We start from the raw sequence: 23,373 nt of genomic DNA on the forward strand, positions 1-23,373 counted from the left end.
CTCGTGTACGTGACGAGTCATTTGGTCCCTTTGTGGCGGGACGTACACTGTATGTCTCCCGTAATGAAGGGGTTAAAGCTGAACTCCGGCGAGTAAAACATTTATTTCAATATTCCTCAATAGCTACAAAGGATATAAACCCACTTTATGTTCAGCAAATGCCTTTGCAAGGCCAGTTATTTCAAGGTAGTTATTTTACAAAGGTAGAGGTACACACTGGATTACTGCACAGATCTGGAAGAAATACACAAAGCTCACCAGGATTCAAGTAAGAATACACATGACTCTTCTATTTAGACAATGTTTGCTTATACCGGCGTACAACATTAATGTAATATTAGGCAGTATTAGGTAAAAACCCAACTCCAGTCAAACCTTCTATTTTCGTTTTGAATACAGCGTGGAAGCCTCAGAACAGGGTTGTCAAACTTAATTTCACTGAGGGCTGCATTAGCATTATGGTTGCCCTCAAAGGTCCGGTTGTAGCTGTAAGACTATATAAATGTATCTACTCTTTATCATATTAAATAATTGCCTCTGCATTCGATTATTACTGGTTTTGGTAATAACTTGTAACTAGCCAAGAAAGTAGAAGTCTAGGAAAAATAATGGCAATTAGTGTAATAGTGCAGACTCTCAGGTGGCTGTGCAGGTTCTATGGTGGGCTCTGTGGAATCTTAGATGGGCTATGCAGTGTCTATGGTGGGCTGTGTGGACTCTCAGGTCGCAGTGCAGGTTCCGTGGTGGGCTGTGCAGACTTTCACGTGGCTGTGCAAGTTCTGTGGTGGGTTGTTTAGACTCTCAGGTGGCTGTGCAGGTTCTATGGTGGGCTGTGCAGGCTCTCAGGTGGCTGTGCAGGTTCTATGGCGGTTGTGCAGGCTCTCAGGTGGGCTGTGCAGACTCTCAGGTGGGCTGTGCAGACCCTCAGGTGGGCCGTGCAGGGTCTATGCTGGGCTGTGTGGGGTCTATGGTGGGCTGTGCAGGTTCTATGGTGGGGTGTGTGGACTCTCATGTGGCTGTGCGGGGTCTATGCTGGGCTGTGTGGCGTCTTAGGAGGGCTGTGCAGTCCCATTAGAGGTCCCGGTGGGTCTCAGCAGGTGCAGGCAAAGTGTAAACAGGCGCAGCGTTTCACAGGAAGGTTGCCGGGACCTTGCTGGGGAACTCAGCAGCCTTCCTGTGAAGCCCGGCTCCTGTTTACAGTGCTGGCTTCAGTTTAAAAATGTAAATGCCGGTATCTGTGCTTAGTATCAGGGCATTTTCCCGGGTATGAGTACACGTGGAAATGTCCAGTATCGGCACTAATACCGGTATCGGTGCATAGCTAGTCAGTGTATCCAAAGTGTTCTGTCCTCCTCGGCTGCTGACTGCTGAGACAAGGTGGGAGTTGAGACGAGTGGGGTGCCGCAGCTGCAGGAGAGGTGAGAATGCCATATAAAATGGCCTGGCGGGCCGGATTCAGTCCGCGAGCCTTGTGTTTGACACATGTGCCTTAGAACCATAGTAAGGTAGAGATCTACCTTCACTTCCTGTTCTTCATGACACTCATCAAATAAACTCATCAAATAAGCTGTAATAAACAAGTCATAACTCTTCTCCAGTCTATCCGTCTATCCTACACTACAAAATATAGGATTTGGCTTTTTTTTTTAACCTTATACTCAGTTCCTGGGCATTAGTGGAGCTTAGCAGCCAAGAGCTATGCGTCTATGACAAATCTGAGAAAGAGTAGAGAGCACTCCAATCCTAGTCTTCACTTGACCTGTGCACACACCAGTTCACAGGCAACCAATAGGCTCGGGGAGGCCATCAGGGGGGTACGGCTGATACCCATGTAAGGGTCCCGGGTCCCTACCGGGGTCGGCATGGCAGAGGTGACAGGGAAGTCCCATTAAGGAAGCCAGGTGGACTCCGTCCGGCTTCCCGATTAGCCAGGAAGTTGTCTCCATGCTCCCTCATCACCAAGTGATAAGGAAGCATGGAGCCAGCTTTCTGGCCAATCAGGAAGCCGGGGGGCCGGTAATAATTCCACACCTGGCTTCCCGATTGGCCAGCTTCCCGACCAATCAGGACCCCGGACGGCGAGTCACTACACGTTGTCCGGCTTCCTAATTGGCCACGTCACCAGGTGACAAGGAAGCATGGAGCCGGCTTTCTGGTCAATCAGGAAGCCGGGGGGGCGGTTAATGGCTCACCGCCAAGGTTCCTGATTGGTCAGCTTCCCGATCGATCAGGAAGCTGGGCGGCGAGTTATTACACACAGCCTGGCTTCCTGATTGGCCGGGAAGCTGGCGCTATGCACCCTCGCTTCCTGATACCTGAAATTCCAGTATCCGGATAGGCATTGGGAGCATTTGGGGCGAATACGAGTACTCTCCCAAATACTCAGTATCAGCACCAATACTAGTATCGGTATCGGTGCATGCCTAACTGTAAATCTCCAAAACAAAAATGTTATACCATATAGAGTATATGAAAGAGCTATGTGTGGAAACACAATTGGCTTGCGTAAGATTTTTATATCTGATGAGGAAAGGAAAGCGAACCTTTGCATCATCATAATAAAATCTCTTGTGAAATTCTCTCAAATTGGTGAAACTTTGTTATAACTTTGTTATAACATGTAGAAGGGCAACTATTAAAGGGAAGTGTGGTATACAGTATATATATATACTGTATATATATATATATATATATATATATACAGTATATACACTTACAGTGCATATATACATACACGTGTCAACAATATATATTGTGTTTTCAGTAAGCACACAGTTTGAGTTATTATTGCATTGTTAACCTTCTACCTTTTAAATATGACTCACATTTTACCCTTCGCTTCCTTATTTGTGTTATACATTAAATGTAGATCATTCTGGACTTGTCACCAGCGGGAGCAAACAGTCATTTTGCTGTCTTTCTACCTACCTGTCACTAGTTAAAAAAAGGTGAAACCAGCAGCCCCCTGTAAAAAGGAGACAAGGAATACTGACTTATCTTGCTTAAAGTGTTTTAAATGTTTGCTCTCTCAAAGAGATCTGGGCACCACAGCTATCCGACATTTCCAGGTGTGTCAGTTAGGCCCTGTTCACACCAGGGCCTAACTGAACCGCCGACATGAATGATCGCATACATTGCTATGGGGACCTTCATGCGACCGCGTGACTCCGCGCGATCTGAACCACCTGCTGCCCGAAATGCTCCCTAACCCTTTTTTTTCTGCGCTGTTTCCATATAGATTTTAATGGAACCGCACTGATCAGCACTGTTTTGGGCATTTTTAATTGCGTTTAATCAGCGCTGAAATGCAATTAAAAATGCCCAAAACTGCCCTTTCAAAATCTGCGTGGAAACCGCACTGATCCACAACCGCCCTGGTGTGAACGGGGCCTTAGTGTGTCCTTACTGGGTGTAGTGGATACACACGCCAACATCTACATCACTACAGGACATAGGAGTGATATGGGGTCAGCGGGAGGCTACACATACACTTTACCTCAGCTTACCTCGTCAGAGGGCGAGAATTAGCCTGCAAAATTTCCTGGTCTGATTCAAGATGATTGAATTGCTTATCTGTGCCTGGGAATGGAAAACATGCAGAGAACTCATATAAGAATATAGGACACCTATGAGTATGGTGCAATGTCTGCAAACATGCTGTAAAACGTAGCAATCCATCAAATCCTCTCATTATTCTATTGAACTTCAGAAAATTAGAGTAAACTGCCAATTACTGATAGTTACATCAGATATGCAACAACAACACAAACAAGCACTTTCTCTTTTTATCTCTCTCTCTATTCTTTCTCCTCCCTCCTTTCTCGCTCTCTCACCCTCCTTTCCTACTCTCTTTCTCGCTCTCTCTCCTCTCTCCCTCCTTTCTCACTCTCTATCTTTCTCCTCTTTCTCCCTCTCTCTCTCCTCTTTCTCGCTCTCTATCTCTCTTCTCTTTCCCTCCTCTTTCTCTCAATCTCTCTCCTCTTTCTCTCCCCTTTCTCTCCTCTTTCCCTCCTCTTTCTCACTCTCTATTTCTTTCCTCTTTCTCACTCTCAATCTCTCTCCTCTTTCCCTCCTCTTTCTCACTCTCTATTTCTTTCCTCTTTCTCACTCTCAATCTCTCTCCTCTTTCCCTCCTCTTTCTCCCTCTCTATCTCTTTCCTCTTTCTCGCTCTCTATCTTTCTCCTTTCACACACTCTCTCTCTTTTTCCTCTTTCTCACTTTCTATCTTTCCTTTCTCATTCTATGTCTCTCCTCTCTCTCCCTCCTTTCTCACTCTCTATCTCTCTCTTTCCTCTTACTCACTCTCTATGTATCTCCCTCCTTTCTCTCTCTCTCTCTCTCTCTCTCTCTCTCTCTCTCTCTTTTTCCTAAATAAACCCAAAACAGAAAAAGAAACGTGGAGTCGGGCGGGCACATGTCGATGTTTTGCTGACATACTTAAACGTGCCAAAGTATATGTGTAAGATAATGGCCCATTTGTTTTATAACACTAAGAAAGTTTTCATACAAGAACTGGCCGTGTGCCAAGGCATTCCTGGAAAGTGGGGAATACCTCCCAACCAGACTCTCCAATGTGAGTCTGTCATCTGAACTCTGCTGCCATCTTGTGGCCTCATGTACACATGACCTCATCTGCACTAATATTTTGTTGCATAGCAACCAATCTTCCAACAAGTTTCACAGAGAATACCTAATAACTTTCTGCGAGAGGAAAGGGGAGCACTATTTACGCCTGAATTGTTAGTCAACAAGCACCCGTGCTCGTGTCTTTTCATCATTTTATGTGGAAAAACTCTAGGCCAACAGAGCTTCACATGAATACACAATCTCATTAATTTAGTGCATGCACAATGGTGTACCCCCATTATAAAGGGGGCTCTACAAAATTACAGATGACTGCAAGTGGACATTCATTAACTTTAAAAGTTATGAATACATTCTTGGCATGTCACAATATACATAAACAGGTGCACTGAAATGGAAATTTCAAAACTGAAACGAAATCGAAATAAAAAAAAATGTCAGGCCGAAACCAAAAAATGTTTTTTATTTTAATATTTTCAATTTTTTAAATATTTTATTTTTATTTATTTTTTATAAACTTTTTAATTTTTTTATATTTATTTTAATACTGAGTGTTCCTGTTCATTGATAACATGAGGACAGATTATGATTACAATAACCACAATCATGAATGAACAGGAAGTGATGTAGATCACTTCCCATTCATTCATAATTGAGAATATAGTAGCCATACCATGTCCTCAATTATGTACAAACACTCAGCGATCACTGATCACTGAGTGTTTGTACTTGGTCTCCTCTCTGACACGCTGTCACAGGTGGCTGAGCGAGCGGTGCAGGGAGGAGAGCTCTACCTCCTGTGACAGCGCCGGCTGTCTCCGCTCACAGCGCTCTCCTCCCGCAGCGCTCGGCCGGCTGTCACACTTCCGCTCCTCCCCGCCAGGACACAGAGCAGCGCCCAGCAGGGAGGAAAGAAAGCACGCATGCGCCGATGTATCGGCACAAAAATTGCACTCTCGGCATTTAGCCAAATGTGCCATTTCCGACCAATATGTTTCAGCAGCCGATATATCAGTGCATCCCTAATAAATAGTATCATTTTTTAGAAAAGATTCACCTCTTATCATTAAAAAGCTCCAGTTAGTGGCTTTGTCTAGGCTGAGATGATGTCATCAGTATGCTGCAGGCAAGTGTAAGCATTTCCTCAGTCGCTTCTCCCACAGTGATCAGACTGCAAATATTGTAACTTTGTAACAGGGTGAGAGGCTGCAGCAGGGGCTGATCTGTGTCAGACAGTTGTGACCAGGTTTACATGGCTTATCTCTAAGCCAAAATGTCAATATAATGGCCTTGAAAAGATGCCTGAACGTGGCAGCGCCCAAAGCAGATAAAGGCGTCGTCAAGGGAGCATTGTGATCTCTCTGAGAGGTAATATGTAACTGGAAGCGTCACACTGACACGTTACTTAGGGGCCAATGTATACATATTAAAATTACCACCATAGCCACCGCCAGATCGCCTTTCTCTACTATCCATCAACGAGGAATTTATGAGCTTTCTACACTGAGCTGGTGTGAATGAGGCCTTTAAACTAGGAATGCACCGATACTAGTATCGGTGCTAATGCCGAGTATTTGGCGAGTATTGATACTCGTCCAAATGCTCCATGCCTAGTCCGATACTTGAGCTTCTGGTATCAGGAAGCTGGGCAGCGAGTCATTACACGCTGCCCAGCTTCCTGATTGGCCAATAAGTTAGTGCCAGCAATTTACACAGTGCTTTCCATACTGCACATTTACATCAGTCCCTGCCCTCAAGGAGCTTACAATCTAAGGTCCCTATCTCACATGCATACATATAAGGGCTGATTAGACAGGAGCCAATTAACCTTTCAGCATTTGGAGAGTGAGAGGAAGCCCAGGTAAGCACAGGAAGCACATGCAAACTCCATGCAGACTGGCTGGAATTTAAATTGGGGAACCCAATGCTGCAAGACAGAAGTGCTAAGCCCTAAACCACTGCGCTGCCCATGTATTTTTTTTCTTTTTTACATAATTATTGTTACTTTGTAAACTGGAGTGTATTTTCATGCACCTGAAAGTTTGTACCTGTTCCATCCTTTTGGGTCCTTTCTCCACAAATAAAAATTAATTTAAAAAAAAAAAAACCCCTACACTGAGGGAATTACAAGAGGGTCCCGGTAGCGAATATATGGCAAATGATGAGCAAATTATTCACTGATTTAGAAAAGTGTCCTACGTTTTGTATTGGCTTATCTGTTGCCTGGGTGCCTGTTGCAATAATCTAAAATAACAGTTTACAATACGGAGGGAAGAAAAAACATTCACCGCATTCTGAACACACCTCGCTGTACTGCTGAAAAGAATGCATGCACTGTCACCGGCTGCCATGACAACCTGTGTGTATAAACAGAGCTTGTTCTGCGAGAATACTTCAGTATAGAAACTGCTGATGACATCAAGTCCTGGAGGAAGTTGGTGAAAGGGGCGGCCGCTGAACATGAGAACCTGCGTCGCATTGTGTGCTTACATTACATACTGCATAATGTTTACCTTCCTTGTTATGGGAGAGCGCTGGAATCGTCACAACAAATCATTGTCCTTAAATGGTTTCCACTAATTGCCAATATCTGCTGAGCTCAGTGTTCTTGCTGCATTGTTATCTGCTGGCAAATGTTTTCTTTATACAAATCACATACAAAATCATATTCTGGTAACAGTAAGGGGTTAATACCTGTACTGATAGTATTCAGCGTATGAATTCCTTGGTTTTATTTCACATGATTTTATTTATATTTTTTCTCCACATTTACATGCAGGCCAAGCTGACCAGCAGAAGCGACATTCGCAGGGTATGGGATATACCATATAACACTGCTGGGGATGGGATACAGGGGCTGACTGGCAACTTTTAGCCCAGGGGGCAAGTACAACCCAGAGGCCCATGGTGCAGCAACTTGGCCCCCCGCCCGTCTGCCACTTTTGCCATCCATGTAACAGTAGTGTGAATGGTCGGGAGATGTGAGGACTTCAAGTAAGTCCATGAAAGGGGTGATTGGCTGGGGGATGGTGCTCTCCTCCCACTGGGCTCCATACATGGTTCTGGCCTTACTCCGCTCCATGTCCACTACTTAGGCACTCTCGCCCACTGTAGACCGCCGCTGGCTGTCCATGCTTCTGGGCTGTGAGCTGTGGGAGGTTAGTGGGAGGGGCCGGACAGTGTCAAAGTCAGTGTTCTATAATTTTTCTTGATCCTATTAATTTTCTCGACTGTGTCACTTCCAGTGGGGCCGAGTCATCCGAATCAGCTGTTTTCATGACCCCCTTTCTTCATGACATGCGCACCTGGAAGTGACGCGGTAGAGAAATTAATGGGTTGAGGAAAATTATAGCACACTGGTAGTGGACGGATGCCTTGTCAGTGCTGTGCGTGTGTACACTGCTGCGACCCTGGTAGTTCTGCCACTAACTCCAAGCTGTAGAGAATGTCATCCCCACACGCCTGTTCCTCCTTACTTCTTCTCCCCGCGTCCCTGTGCCAATCGTGGATGTAGGCGGGCGGTGAGTGTGAGGCTGGGAGGAGGTGTGGAGCGTGGATGCAGGCGGGCGGATCTAGCAGCATCAAGCGTGAGGCGGGGAGGAGGTGCGGTGTGTGGAGCGTGAATGCAGGCCAGCGGCTCTAGCAGCGACAAGCGTGAGGCGGGGAGGAGCTGCGGCATGTGGATCGTGGATGAAGGCGGGTGGGTCTAAAAGCGGCAAGCGTGAGGCAGGGAGGAGCTGCGAATGGGATACACCATATATAATTTCTATCCGGCTCTGTGGAATGTGAGATCGCACTCACAAAGTCACATTTCAGGACCGATCAGCAGTTCCAGTGCAGATCGGTTCTCCTGCACATACAACAGCTGACACAGTGTTGGAATTCTTCTCCTTTTGCCGGTCACATATTCCACCGCCGAAAAAGTGGGCGAGATCATGTTAAAATGTGTGACCAGTCACACATTCCACCGCCGAAAAACTGGGCGGGATTAGGTTAAAATGTGTGACCGTGTCATCGGTCACACATTCTAACGCAGGCACAACTTTTGATAAAATACCGGCTCAAGTTTGGTAGGTATTTAGCAAGCAGGGAAACCAGCTGCACGACATGAATGTAAGACAATTGGCCGCTCATTATGTAAGCCGTGTCCAGTGAGTCCATTTACATGCAAAATTGTCAGGTTTGATTTAGCCGAAAATGTCAGGTGGCACAATAATAGCCAGCCTAGTGAAATGACATCAGTTTAATAAATCACGTCAAATATCTGATTTTCTAAACAGGAAAGGGAACATTTGTTGTCAGCAAGGATGAGCAAAACTGAGCGCTTTAATTTCCTAACATTTTTGCAAAAATCAGGGAAATGTTTTGGTGAGCTGTATTGGTGAGCTGTATTGAAGTCAATGGACAATATACAAATTGACTTTATTTAGATCCCGAGGTTTACAGGAGCTTGAACTGAGCTGGAGCTGTTTATTTTTTACATGTAAAAGTAAACTTTTTTTTCACAGAAAAAGAAAAAAAACAGCAAAAAAATAGTAAAATAAAATTGACAATACACAAATAAAAGAAATTAGCACAATATAGAAAAAAACCCTACAAAAATAAAAAACAAAACTAACCTCAAATACCTGTAATAAATAAATAAAATACCAACAATCCCCATCTTCTAAATGAAGGGGGGAAAAAAGTAAAACATAAATTTAAAGTGACAATACACAAATACAATATACACACAGAATTAAAAAAAAAATAACTAAAGTTTAACTAAAATAAACTAAAATACCTATAATAAATAAAATTTAAAAAACAAACCCACTCAAAAAATTCCCCACCCTCTAAATAAAGGTTTTTGGGTTTTTTAAAGTAGATTTTGCCTAAGCAGATCAATGAGTGAAGCTGAATGTTTCTGCCTTTACGGTGATATCCGTAATTGCTGCACTCATCCCCAGTTGTCAGTGTCAAATTGGGTCACTTTTTAGGTTCCCTGACCCTTCCTATTTGGATCCAGTCCAAGATTTCAGCTCTGCTTGGAGGACCTTTCACAAGATTTTACTTTCCTTTCCTCATGAAGTATAAAATTCCTGTCTTTCACAAACCTCTGTTGCCCTCTCACACAATGCTAGTAAAAGAAACTCTATGATTCCAATCTGTTACAATGTATTTACTGTAACTATATGATGGATTTTTACTGATGCTGTACTGCTCAGCATCTTACAATAAATGCATTCATCTCACTTATAGAATATCTTTATGAATTACAATGACTCCAGCTCTGGAGCTGGGGCTGCCCCATGTAAAGGTTATACAGTTTAATGCTGAAATTTGGACACATTTGTCTTTTACAGTAATAGGATCATTTCCTTTACTGTGTGTTTGTAACATGGTGATGTCCAGTCACTTGGGCTATTGTAACTCAACTAAGCGAGACAACTAAGCGTAGTCATACTCATTAATCAAAGTATGGAGGATAAACCTGGGTTGGCCCATAGCAAACAATCAGTCAACACCTAGCACTGGAAAATGACAGTTTGAGAATAAGATTTGGGTCTGAATAGTTTTTTTGGGACAATGGAACATTCTCCAAAGGATAACAATACTTTATTGCAGTGGTTGTCAACTTACAAGGTATAGGGGGCCACAACTCTGGCCCCAATGTATCTAAAGGTACAAAATCGAGAAATGGTCACTTGCACTCAGTGGCGTAACAATCACCATAGCGACCCAGGCGGCCGCTATGGGGCCCGGCCAGATGCCTTGCAGGCCGCCTGGGTCGCTATGGGATCCTCTGGGGGTGGCTTTCACTGGCGGCTGAAGACGAACACGCCGCTGTTCAGATCAATGACAGTAATCTGTGCAGTAGCGATCCAACTTAATACAAAGTCAATATCTTTTATTGACTGAGATAGTGTCACATTTATAGCAGCGACGTTTTTCGGAACCAAGTGGCTCCTTCTTCAGACAAACAAAGTTAACACCAGCAATGTAAGTACACATATTTACACAACAGTGATAGCCATTAAACCAATCATGAAAGATCATACCACCCCCTCTGATGCCCTGCTGACATCACATACCCACCATTCAGATGTAAATATAATACCACAAACGAGACCAGAATGTATCCAAAGGGCCGCATGTAATATTTATTTTACGTAATGCTACAGAAGACTAGCTCTATGATTAAGTCCTTGTGGGTGAAACACATTAGCGGGTGGTGCTTAAACCTGGATTTGTGTGGATTTTACAATATATCTTTGCTGAGTTTTCATACTGGAGATATGACTGTTTGTTCTTTTGAAGATAGAGCATTGGCTATAGTAAAACAGTGTAATACATTTAACCATTTATAACTAATATGTTAATGAACAATTTGGAGGTTTTTTTCGTGGCCAGTCCGCTGAAAATTATTTGTTGATTGTTCTTTGAGACTCTGTAAAGAAACCATTGTTTTAACCATTATTACCTTTACTTTACACCAGTGGTTCTCAACCTGTGGGTCGCAAGCCACAGTTTAGGGGGTCGCCATGTGCCTTTTGTTTTGCTAGGTAAAAGACTGCTTAGCCTCCTCCTAGCGCCGCAGTGGCAGTTCTCCCAGATGGCGCTGCAGCAGCGGCACCCAGAGGGGATCTGAGAGAGGGGAGCCAGCAGGAGTGCTTGATCACCAAAGAGCCACACTGGGCACCAGAGAGCCTCCACTGGACGCCACCAGAGAGTCCCACTAGCTACCTGAGAGCCCGCATAGCCTCCTGTGACCCCACTCAAATACTAGTATTGGTGCATCCCTACATTTTACCGTTGGGGGTCACCACAAATTGGCAAATGTTACCAAGTGGTCCCGGAACCACTGCCTTACACAAAGATTAGATTTCACTGGCATTTTTTTTTCCAGGTGCCAATAAACCACAATTTATTAAAAGAAAATAATTTATAGAAAAAAAAAAACCCATGTAATAACATTAAAAGCTAGTTCAACATGACATCAATCATATGCTAAACCAATTGTTAACGTTCTTACATATTTTTATAAAATACAGTTGTGGTTTATGAGCACTTAAAACCCCCAATTAAATGTGATTTCATAGTGTTAGAAAACAAATAGCATTTGATAAACTCACATTTAAGTGTTCCATGTTTTTTTTTAAATGTTTATAGATAAAAAGTTCTGCCTCTGAGCAGACCCAAGAACTGCAATTTTGCAGTTTATGCATTTTAAAATCTTAGCGCCACGTCTATTTTAAATACTCTGGCGCCATCTTGTGCTGAATATAGTTACTGCAGTTCTATGGCAACGAAAGGCCGTATTTACACTTTAGCGCTATAAAAAAAAAAGCTACATTTAATATTGCGCTTTGCTTCTTATTAAACATAGCACATTTATAAAAAATACAATAGTTTGCACAAGTGCAACACTTCTATAATGCTTTGCACAAGTGCAACACTTTTATAATGCTATGGTCTAAATGCAGCTATTCCCTTCTAGATTAATATACATTTTAAGAACTTTAATAAACTATTTGTGAATATTTACATCCTTCTCTGTTCATCTGATAAATCGGAGTGTTGTAAGGAAGAAAGCTGCAGTCTGCATCCCTTCAGAAGTTGATGAGCTGTACAGAGCATCTTGGCAAAAATAAAAATTATGTTACAAGGGATGTGATTTCTGCATGCTTTTTGCACACAGTTGTGCACAATGCCCCCATGTTGCAATATTGCAAAGATAGATGGCATATGAAAGTTTGAGCTGTACAAAATTACAGCGGCAGCAGGCTGAAATGGAAAGTACATTTTTCATAACATTAACTTATACATTGACTTTTGTGGTAATAATGTTGTATTAAAGCTAAAGTCTGTGTAAAAATAACCATTTAAGAAAAATACAGATATACATGTTTTCCATATATACTGGAATATATGCTGGTCTGATGGCATCGTGTGTCCTTCCTCTTCTCTAAGGGGGCGGTCCTTACTGCTGCTGAACACTACAAATGTAATGAGGTGTGATACTCAGACCCACAACTGTGTGATGGCGCCACCCCAGTGGATGTTGATTGAATGAAGCTGAACACTGTTCAATTCAGAAGACTAGTGGTGGAAGATAGGTACTACAGGAGGGACAGCTAATTGAAGATGAGTATTGCTGCAAAAGACAGTTTAATTCTTATTATTACTGGGGTATTTATTAGGGCTGCAACAACTAATCGACATAATCGATTATAATCGATTATTGAAAAAGTTGTCAAATATATTTTTTATAGCTGGAGTTCAGCTTTCATTTTGTATCAAATTGGGAGTTTTGCTTTAAGATAAAATTAATTTGATAGATTGATAAAGGTTTCTGCAGTGTACTTAGTGCCAAGGGTAATCTTCCCTTTTTCTCTTTCATGAATTCCACTAGAGTTTCTAACTAAATGCCTTTGAGATCAATAGATCCTTCACCCGTTTAGAAGTTACCAATGACTATAAAACCAAATGACAACAAAATGTTATTGTTAGAATGTAAATAGTATTTATTTTTACTAAAACCATATGAATAAAATGTTTGAAAGGTCTAACAAGTAATGAGTTATATGTTCTCTGGCAGCACAAATAACAGTACCATTTCCATATGATATACTATAGTTATTTTAAAAGGACAACTTTCCCCAAAACCGATACAATTCAAGTATTTGCTGGCAGGTTGAACCACGTAATGACTTCTTATATCTCTTGGAGACTCCAGTGCTGATATATCCCATCTACAGACAGCTGCTGTGGTCAGTACAGAGCCAGATAATAGTGTCACATCCCTGGAGGAATCTCCTAAAGTGAATAAGCAAATAATTGGGAAATGCAGCTGTGAGAGTGATATCTTCGTTTTGGCATTGTGGGTAAATCTGATTTGGTTTTGGTATATAGAGGGGAAGGCTTAGAAGGCTGCCTAGCAAGGCCGAGCATTGCACTAAAGTGTTTTTTATGCAAGTTTGGATATCTCCATACAACAGTTATTTTGACTTTGTATGATGCGTGTTATTTTCCATCATTTGAAGTGAATGCCTGCATGGGCAACAAACACTTTTTGCTATTCTCAATAATTAGCCACAAGTACATGTTTCAGAAGTCAAATAATTTGAGATAATTACTATCCAGGAGTTCACAATTTACAGTTCCTGAACATATAGTATTCAGTCTCTGGAGAGATGCTTTTCAAATAGCATACCAATAGTAGTATCGGTGCAGATACCAAGTATTTGGGCAAGTACTAATACTTGGCCAAATGCTGGGATGCCTATCCCGATTCCCAGAACTTTTGGTCAGAGGGAGATTTCCTCTGACCGGCAGTGCCACGAGGGAACATGGAGCTGGCTCCCTGCCCAATCAAGAAGCCAGGCGGCGGGTAATGACTCGCAGCTCGGCTTGCTGATTGGCCGGCGTGCCGGCTACATGCTGATTGGCCAGGAAGCCGGCATTTAACCATAGATTCAAGCAGAGGATTCAGGAGAAGATACTCCAGCACAGTGTAGAAGAATCTTCACAGAACCTGCGATACTCCAGCATTCCCCGGGATCTTTTTGGAAAGATCATGACGCCAAGTGGAGTAAGGGAAGTATATTTACTAACGTTTCACCCGCAGGTTTATTCACTTTATTATGGCAAGGTATTGTGGGGGCCCTGATGTAGTACGTGGACCTTGCTTTCAATTTTAAGAAGCCAAATTGTTAACCCCAGAAAAAAATCAGTTTTGGGTAGAAATTACATTTAATGTAATTCTTCCTTTCAGTAGTTCTCAGTAAAAAGTTAATATAAATACAAAGTAGTGTTCACCAATATACCTGTTTTTTTCTGTCCCATAGACTGTATAGCAACCTCAATCTCCCCATGTTTTTACTTATCCCTGAGAAAAATGTTAGGGGGAGTATTTATAAAAGATGCGCAGAGCCGAACACTGTGCAAACATCTGACTTTTACATTCACTCCATATTATGGCCACTAGATGGAGCTGAGGAGCATCCTATGGTCCTTGGCTCCATCTAGTGGTCAAAATGTGGTGCAAAGTAAAGGTCAGATGTCCGCGGAGCGAATAGCTCTGCAAACTTTTTAAACCTTATGTGTTAGTTGGAATTCTTTTTAATTTTTTTTAATTATAGCCCACCCTCAAAGCAGGTTGTCCTAGTGTTTTGAGAGAAACAAGAAGTGACCACATGCATTGCTTTCCGGTCACTGAATGCAAAGCATAATCATCATGGCCTGCAAAGCATTACATTTAAAAGGGTAGAAGCCTTTACAACTGACCATATACTTACACTTAGGTGATTGTGGTAGTTACATATGAGGGATTAAGGCACATTAAAAAGGTAAAGAACAGGCACACCTAAAATACACAGGAAAATCAAGCAGGTTTACAATCTTCCTCTTTCACCTCTTTGCAATGGGAACGGGATCATCAAGGGGCCTCTCAGTGAAAATGTTCTATTTCCTGGTGACATTGTATGCAGGAAGTATTGACCCTGCAGACAGAGTTGTAGGTAAGAAAACATCTCCAGCATTCCCTTAGAGAAATGGTAGCTAAACGTCAGCCCTCCAAGCTGTGATGAAACTGCAATTCCCCATGCTTCTGGCTCTGGAAGTCATGCCTGTCAGGATCTTGCACTGCCTCATGGGACTTGTAGTTCCAAAAACAGCTAGAGGGTGGAAATAGATAGCCCTGCTTTAGAGTTTCTTGCTCCCAAGATGAGCTCTCATTTGGCTAGCAACATGCACTCGCAGCTAAAGGGATGCCGGGATGATACTAAAACACTGCACCCTGTCTCCCCTCTTCCTTCTAGAATGTGCATCATGAAACCTGAGAGTTTGTGTTCTGTAGAAAAGATTGTTCATGTAAAAACCTTCACAGAAAGAGAGACAAACTAATCCTATACTAAAAAAATGTTCCTTTGAGAGTTTTCAGATCGTCTGTAAAAATGTTCCTTCAAAATTCATCTTTGATAGTAAAATGGGGCTGATCATCGGGCTTGAAGTTTTGATTGTGGCTCCCGTCCTTGTTCAGGATTCGTCTGGAGGTGTAACCAACAATGGGGTACTTTTTCTTGTAGACGTTCTCAAAAATATCATCCAAAGACTTCAGCTGCTCCTCAGTCAGACCGGTCTGGAGAGAAAGCGGATGGTTATTAAAAGGAGTGTGTATCTATCTATACCCAACATGGGCATGGGACTCTGCAACTGTCACATGCCAGCTCTAACACTGAGAGCTGAATGATCATGTGACCGCTGATCATCCAGCTCTGGGTCTCCTCCACTGTCAGTTGTGTGTTCCCTGCTTCAAAGAAATATGTGAGACAGAGATAGAGGCCATCTCATTTCTTGTCTGGAGGACGCCCAGCATCATCTAGTTGTTTACTCCCCAGCTAGGCTGTCGCTGGCCCGCCCCTTTCATTCATTGAATTTCAGATCTTTTAATCACGAGGCTCAGCATCGCATGTGACCATTTCCTAGGGTGGCCTGCATGCAAGAGCAGCCTGCCTAGGGACCCCCACTTCTCCATGCTAACATCCACTCACCAATTAATTTTGATATTTGCATAACTCCTCCCAAGAACCAGCCCATTGCTTGCATCAGGACTGAGGACTTTTGTGACGAGTACGGAGGCAGGATGCTGTGATGTTTTCAGGAAGTAAATGTACAGCACCCTGCCGGAGATCCCTACAGCATGACATTCCTTACCGTCTCATAAGTGAGGTCCATTGGATCCAGAGACATTTTGGCAACAGCCCTTGTAGAGTCTTTTCCTGCCAGTGCATTGTATGGAGCTCCCTTCCCATAGAACTCTGTAAAAAATAAGAGATGATAAATCGAGCACCAATACAGCTCTGGTCTGCAGTCATACACATTCAGTGCATAACCTGGCATTAAAAATGTTGCAGGACAAACAGACATTAGATCTTAGTGGATACATAGAGAACTGCACCATGTTTTATCATATTAGGCGGTGACTTGGGAGGTGGTTACACATTAGATCATTCTGTGACTTGTGTAACACAGAGGGGGATAGACACAAGGAATATTAGATCCGGTCACACCAAAATCGGACCTAAAACGTAAGTCAACCTCCGGCATTGCTTATTTTCTTTATTAATTACATTTCTTTTAACTTTCATTCCATTTCCTTCAGTTTTTGACACCTTCTGTTCCGTTACCTTGTGCCGAAAACAAGTAACGCGTGCTCTACTTTTTTTTCCAACGCACTGCAATGTTGCAAACGGGTGTGAATGGTCCCATTCACACCCGTTTCATTTCTGAACTACCTTCCCTTGACATCCGTTGAAAAATGTATCACAACCAATTAAAGCCCATTTCCACCTTTGCAGATAGTTTTTTTTTTAAAAACATATGCCAGCAATGTACACCGAGTGAACATGAAGCAGGCATATGCTCATGGAAATGGCTGTCTGTGCTCTGTGGAAATTACAACCGAGTTCTCTGTATGCTCTCCACCCCCCAGTCATTAGTATTCAATACACCGGAAGTGTATTGTGTGTAAAAGAAGAGCTGGTGCTCAGTGGTCGTGTGGCACAGAATCACAGGGAGGGGGGCAGCTGTTTACAGTCTGCTTTACAATCCCACCCCGCTGTCGGACTGAATTTCCTGTGCAGAAAATGTTGAAGTTGTAGGATTCAGGTCTAATGAAGAGTTCATAAAAAATGAAGAAAGCCTGCAATGTAAGTCATGGAAATGTACACACATGTACATCATCACTGCATCTCTTCATTACCACAATCAATGCTAATCACTTACAAAAAGATGGAAGTGGACTTTAAGGAGACCCCGTCATCAACTAAAAACACTGCAAGTAAAAACACAGAAGAAAATTCACAAAAAGGGTGAAGAGTCTGGGGAAGGCCGGAGAAGAGAACAATCTAGGACAACAGAGCTGAACTGGAAAGTGAGCTGAAATGGAGAATTTTTCCAAATCAGCTATGTTGTCCTAGATTGTTCTCTTCTCCTGCCTTCTCCAAGCTCTTCACCTTTTGTGAATAACCCTGTAAGTGTTTTCAATGTTTAATTTCCGCTTACAGTGTGCTTTTGAACTTGCTTGGCAAGGGGCCGATCTTCAGACTGATTCGGATAATTTTGCAAATGTTATGTAAAATATATCAATGGCCTTTTTATACAAGGATGAAGTTCTACAAAAGGAAGATCCTCTTTGCTCTCGTACAGCCAAATGATGAGTTCTGTTACAGAGATCATATTAGGAAATGTAAATAGAAATGTCAGCAATGGAGAGAACGCTGGGGAAGATCTGTAGAAGACAAGTCACCTTTTCCAGCTGAAACATCGAACACCGCGCCCTTCACTGCCATGTAAATCGGCTCATCTTCCTGCAGAGGAAATGACAACAGTTTACTGGGCAGTCAATGAAAGAGAGGAGTTCTGATATGTTCTATACAGAATGAGGAATAACATCATTTTTATAAAACATTAGATGGTAATATAGATGAATGTACATGTGCTGAGCTCAATGTGTCCCATCAGGATAAAACTCGATAGAGATTAGACATCATTCAGAAAAGCTTTAAAGAAGAGCACCGGGCAATTTTTTTAAATTAACCCTTGCAGCAGGGCTAACCCCCCTGCAAGGGTTAAATGCTCGTTTTGGTCTAGGGAGGAAAATAAAAAAAAGTTATACTCGCCCGATCAAAGCAGCTGTCACAGTACTCCCTCCAACCTGTTTTTATTTGAGCCCCTAAACCAAAACGAGCAGTTAACCCTTTCAGTGCAAAGGTAGCCTCACCGCAAGGATTCATTTCTAAAACGCCTGGAGTTCTTCTTTAAGACCTGAGGCCACCAGGCCGGTATATGGAAAGGGGTTAAAGGCTACATTTACCTTTCTGACCACGTTTCATGTTATACACTAAAACGTGGTAATAAGATCACAACCCCCCCACCATCACTTACCTGAATCTGGGGATTTTGATCCCCACAGACGTGTTTGGATGTAGCGCGGCTGTGCATGGCTCCGCCCACACAACAACGTCATCCATTCACAAATCCTTTGACAGGATATGTGAAAGGAGAAACTACAAGTCCCGTCAGCCATCGCTGCAGAGGGACGTCTCAATAGAATACAAGTGTGGTGACGTCAGTGCACTTGTAGTCCATTCATTCTTCCTCCCGTCCATGTTACCGACTGTCCATACCTCAGTACTGACAGGGAGGAAGGGTCTGCAGGAGGCAGAGCATTGCACCTGCCAGAGCATATGCAAAAAATAATACATGCACATTTTTTTCTTTTCTAAGGAAGTGTGCTTTTTTTTTTCCAAAATGTGGGATTTCCTTTTCCCACCAGAAGACTTGGTTCATTCAAAGTGTTGCTGTGCTGGGAATGGTCTAGAAGAATGACTATTTGGGTAGCTGACATCTATAACCATGCTACGGGTGGTATACTTCAGACAATGGGAGCCTGGCCCGGGGCTCTGTGCATAGTACTGTGATAGAGGAAGTGAGACAACAATAACCGAGGGGGAAGAGTTCTGCTCATCATTCCTTATCAACTGCAATGTGGTTCTATGGTGCAGAGAGGAGACATTTCACCTTCTTCTGGTGGTTGTTGAAGGACTCGCCTGGCTGGATCTACACACAAATAACTCCACAAAGCTGCAGTCTATATGAGAGGTGTAATGCAGGCATACCGCTTCATGGCAGGCCCCCACCCAACCCAGCCGGCATGGCGGATCGCCTTTCACAGCAGAGGTTTCTTTTATGGACACCCTATGGTCTGTGCTAGTGTAACATTACTGTCCCAACAACATCCCCACCCTACCCAGCACTGTATAGGTCAGGGCAAAATAAAAAAATATATATAACATTTAGTACATTGCTCCAATATTTTATTGTAAGCCCTCAGGGGCAGGGCCCTCCTTACCATCCTGTCTTGAATTGTATTGTAATGTCTTTCTTATATTGTACAGCGCTGCGCAAACTGTTAGCACTATATAAATACTATGTAATAATAATAATTCAAAATGCTGCAAGTACAGAAACATACTTCTGTTGATCTGCCAGAAATCCAGTGTGCCGTTTGGGAAGCCCTGCCTACTGGACTACAGACTTCCTGCTATCCTCCACCCCTAAGCTTTCGTCCCACTCTACCTGCATACTCTGGTTTTTCCGCCGTAACAAAACAATGCTGCTGCCGTGGCTCTCACGAGCCGGCCCACACACTGTATAGGGAAAGGGCTCTTGGTAGATGTAGTTCTGGGTCTGTGCCTACATCAATAGAACTTCTAGCTCCACAAAATTGTAGTTCTCTTGGAGATGTAGTTCTGGGGCTGTGCCTACATCAATGGAACTGTGCTTCTAGCTCCACAAAATTCTGCAAACCCCATGATGACATCATAGGAAGCAATAATAGCAGTTCCTCACTTAAGGAACGGAGGTACAACAACAAAAAATAAAGCCGGGATAATGATTTGGTGGGGGGGGGTTCTAAGGATAAGTTTGGGTAATACTATTGCTCCCGGCTGCTAACATAAACCTGTTGCCTGCAGAAGCTAGCCGGCAGGAGAATGGGGCTACTCCAGGAAAGAACAATGACTTACACATGGCACTGGGTGTGTCAATGATCAATAAAGGGCCGGGCGTTATGTGCAGAGGGCTGCAAAGTACAAACATCTGACCTTGCAGCACGCAGTCTCCTGCACAGAACGCCTCTTCCTGTGGAGTGGAGCAGTACATCATATCGCTCTCATCACCTCACTATTGTCCATTTACAAAAACACCCTGTACTGGTTGTAAAAAATACATGGCAGTCCTCTCCATTCACAAAAATGCCTTGTACTGTTTTTAGACCCCTTTCACACCGGGGCGGTTCTGCCGCACGGATACGCCGACATAAACGATCACATACATTGCTATGGGGACCGTTCATGCGACCGCGCAATCTAAACCGCCCCCCTGCCTGAACTGCTCCCTGCATTATTTTTGCCGCGCTAATCAATGCAGTTTCCATACAGGTTTCAATGGAACGGCGCTGATCAGTGCACTTTGGGACGTTTTTAATTGCGTTTCAGCGCTGAAACGCAATTAAAAACTCCTAGAACCTTCCTTTTCAGATCAGCGCGGTAACTGCGCTGATCAGCAACCGCCCATGGTGTGAATGGGCTCTTAAAGATTATCAGGCATTCTGTGATTGGAGGAGGCACGATAACATCAAACCCCCTCCTCTCCTCCAATCACAGAACACCTTGTATTCTTTGTAAAATATTTTTTTTCTGGCTTTAAACAATTGTTTTGCTTCAAAGAGAAAAGGAAGAAAAATTTAAACTTGATTACTCCCCCATAGCTCATCCCCCTGCACCTCACACCAGGACATGTTTCTAATGGCACCGTACACCTCTGAACGCTCCGCACGGACTGTGATCACGGTTATCATTGGGGAAGGTTGGTGCAGGGGCTCCGCAGAAGTCTCGGTTACCTGCTCCCCGTTGTATCGGGTCAGATCGTCGTCTGTGAATAGCCGGACCGGCTTGTGGTCAGGACGCCGGGTCTCCGGGTCGCCAGATACGGGACCACATAGCAAACCCGCAAGCAGCAGCGCGGAGCAGATCACCCGGCACGGCGACATGTTCCGGAGAACTTCCGGGAGGGGCGGGGATAGAACGCCGCGCCAGCCTACAAGCCCCGCCCACTGGAGAGGCAGTAACCAATTATGTGCCAGTGCAGTGATCTGCTGAAGTAGAATGGTTGTGGCCATGTGGCAGCTCATGCACACTACAACTCAGCCAAAAACTCATATGACCCTTGTTTTTTCCTGGCATGAGCGTTGTCATACGCAGCAGTTCAGGTGCTACTGCATGAGTGCATTGGGGTGCAGCAACGCAGGACACAGGTTTTCATCCCTTGTGGTAATTCACAAAAAAACACAAGTTTTGCTGCATGTTACGGCGATACCTATCAGATTCAGGCTAGGGCGACTCCTGACCGCGCAGCAATAGTGCACAAAACCGTGCGGTCACGGAATCGCCCACCACAGCTGATCACGCTGAAGTTGCCATTATTTCCTACTGGCACCCCAGTCACACCAGACGGATCACCGAGTATCGCGTGTCGCAAAAAAGGTACTTGTACCTTTTTTTAGCGATTGCCATGCAGATGTCACCCCATTGAGATCAATAAGGCCGGGCGGCAACCGCTGTGCGCACTAGCACACGATTGCGTGGCCCCGGGGTCTGAACCTAGCCTCAGGGCCTGCTCACACTATATACATTGCATTCTGGCACGGTTCGCTGCTGGAACGCACTGTATCGCATCCTGGTCGGCTCCCTGCGTTCTGGGATGGGAGGGGGTGTAGTGGTGCATTGAAGTCAATGTTACCGCAGCCACGCCTCCGCCCGCAGTGTGATCGCCCGCACCAGAACGCGCTGCACATCAATGCCAATACTGCATGCGCTATTTTTTCTGATCGCACTGATGCAGGCATTAATGTGCCACTCGTTCTGGTGCGGCCAACCACACTGCGGGCGGGGGGCCATTGATTACAATGCAAAACGCAGGGAGCTAGCCAAGATGCGATACAGTGCGTTCCAGGAACTAACCGCACTGGAACGCTCTGTTTATGGTGGGAACCGGCCCTAAGCAGGAGCGTCCTGAGGCCAGGTGTCACCCGGAGCCCCCCGCTTGTGACATCACTGACACTAAGGGCTTGTTCACACCATGTCCGGATCATGTCCAGACCAGGACAGTTTGTCCCCAGACAAAAAAAGCATCCCAGTGTAACGTTATGGTATTTCTGGGCTCTGTTCACACCAGCGCAGTCCGTTCCGGCCCAGACAAAAAAATACTGCTCATCTCATATTTCCTGATCCAGAATACACTGGAACGCATGAAAACGCATAGGAACGCACCTAAAAGCACACTTTAAACTAAAATTGGCAAAATCGCTGTAAAATCACGGCAAGAACTCAGTAAAGATACACTGCGTTTGCAGATCTGGTCCAGACATGGTGTGAACAAAGCCATAAGGACCATTCATAGCAAAATCAGAAGGAAACCGCAAGTCAATGGAGGGTCTGCTGACTTGCACATGTACCTTCCGATCTGTTTCATTGTGATCAGTTTTTGAACGCATGCTAACAGTAAAATGAATGGGGGGAGCTCACACCGGATCCGATGCGTTACGTTGTGCTGAAAATAGTAATGCATGTTCTACTCTTTTTCAGTGCAACGCAATAGATCCGGTGTGAACTCCCCCCATTCATTATACTGTTAGCATACATTCAAAAACGGATCACAACGCAACGGATCCGGTGTGAATGGGCCCTACAGGTAGTTGGTTATGGCACCCAATGAAATCAATGAGCCATGTGTGATCCAAACGTAGCAAAAAAATGTACGTGGACAGGCGTGTGTGCATGTTCCCTCATCGCATAGTGTTCACAGGAACTCATTCTAGAGATATAGAGAACATTTTTCGCAATGATGGTTGTCACCGCAGTATGTGTCCCCATTGAAAGATTTCCCCTCACTTCCTGTTCTAGTTCAATTATAACTATTGTGTCCCATCATTTTCTGCCCCTGTGGAAATGGTCACCAGGACCATAGAGGATTTAATGTCACTGACAGTAAAACAAACCAGACATGGATTTGATTCACAAAACTTTACTAATGAGTTATTCTTTCATTCAGTCTGTGTGGAACTACAAGCTGCAGCGTGCCCTGTCATCTGCTCTCCACTCTGCAGTTACAGCGAAGTTTTGGACTCCATCTCCCAGCATGCTGTGCGCCGTGTGTCGGGCCGGCTGCGCACGCATCCCCGG

At 44.0% G+C, this 23,373-nt stretch overlaps 1 protein-coding gene across 1 annotated transcript; it reads right to left on the bottom strand.

Annotated features, from left to right (window-relative positions):
- Positions 1-15,530: 15,530 nt before the first annotated feature.
- On the bottom strand, positions 15,531-21,182 carry NENF (neudesin neurotrophic factor). The gene is made up of 4 exons (XM_018553793.1): positions 21,033-21,182; positions 17,877-17,937; positions 16,283-16,386; positions 15,531-15,707 (listed from the first exon to the last, which is right to left on the bottom strand). The coding sequence occupies exons 1-4, from the start codon at positions 21,180-21,182 to the stop codon at positions 15,531-15,533; spliced, it is 492 nt and encodes a 163-aa protein (XP_018409295.1).
- Between the last annotated feature and the right edge of the window lie 2,191 nt (positions 21,183-23,373).

This window comes from Nanorana parkeri, unplaced genomic scaffold, assembly GCF_000935625.1.
Source record: "Nanorana parkeri isolate BGI_ZX_2015 unplaced genomic scaffold, ASM93562v1 scaffold1, whole genome shotgun sequence".
NCBI classification, from domain to species: domain Eukaryota; kingdom Metazoa; phylum Chordata; class Amphibia; order Anura; family Dicroglossidae; genus Nanorana; species Nanorana parkeri.

Excerpts from the sequence above, each read along its gene's own strand:
- NENF (XM_018553793.1), bottom strand. The coding sequence starts at position 21,182 with ATGTCGCCGTGCCGGGTGATCTGCTCCGCGCTGCTGCTTGCGGGTTTG. Across the intron at positions 16,387-17,876 it reads CGATGTTTCAGCTGGAAAAG|AGTTCTATGGGAAGGGAGCT; the intron begins GTGACTTGTCTT and ends TATTTTTTACAG. Across the intron at positions 15,708-16,282 it reads TGGACCTCACTTATGAGACG|ACCGGTCTGACTGAGGAGCA; the intron begins GTAAGGAATGTC and ends CTTTCTCTCCAG.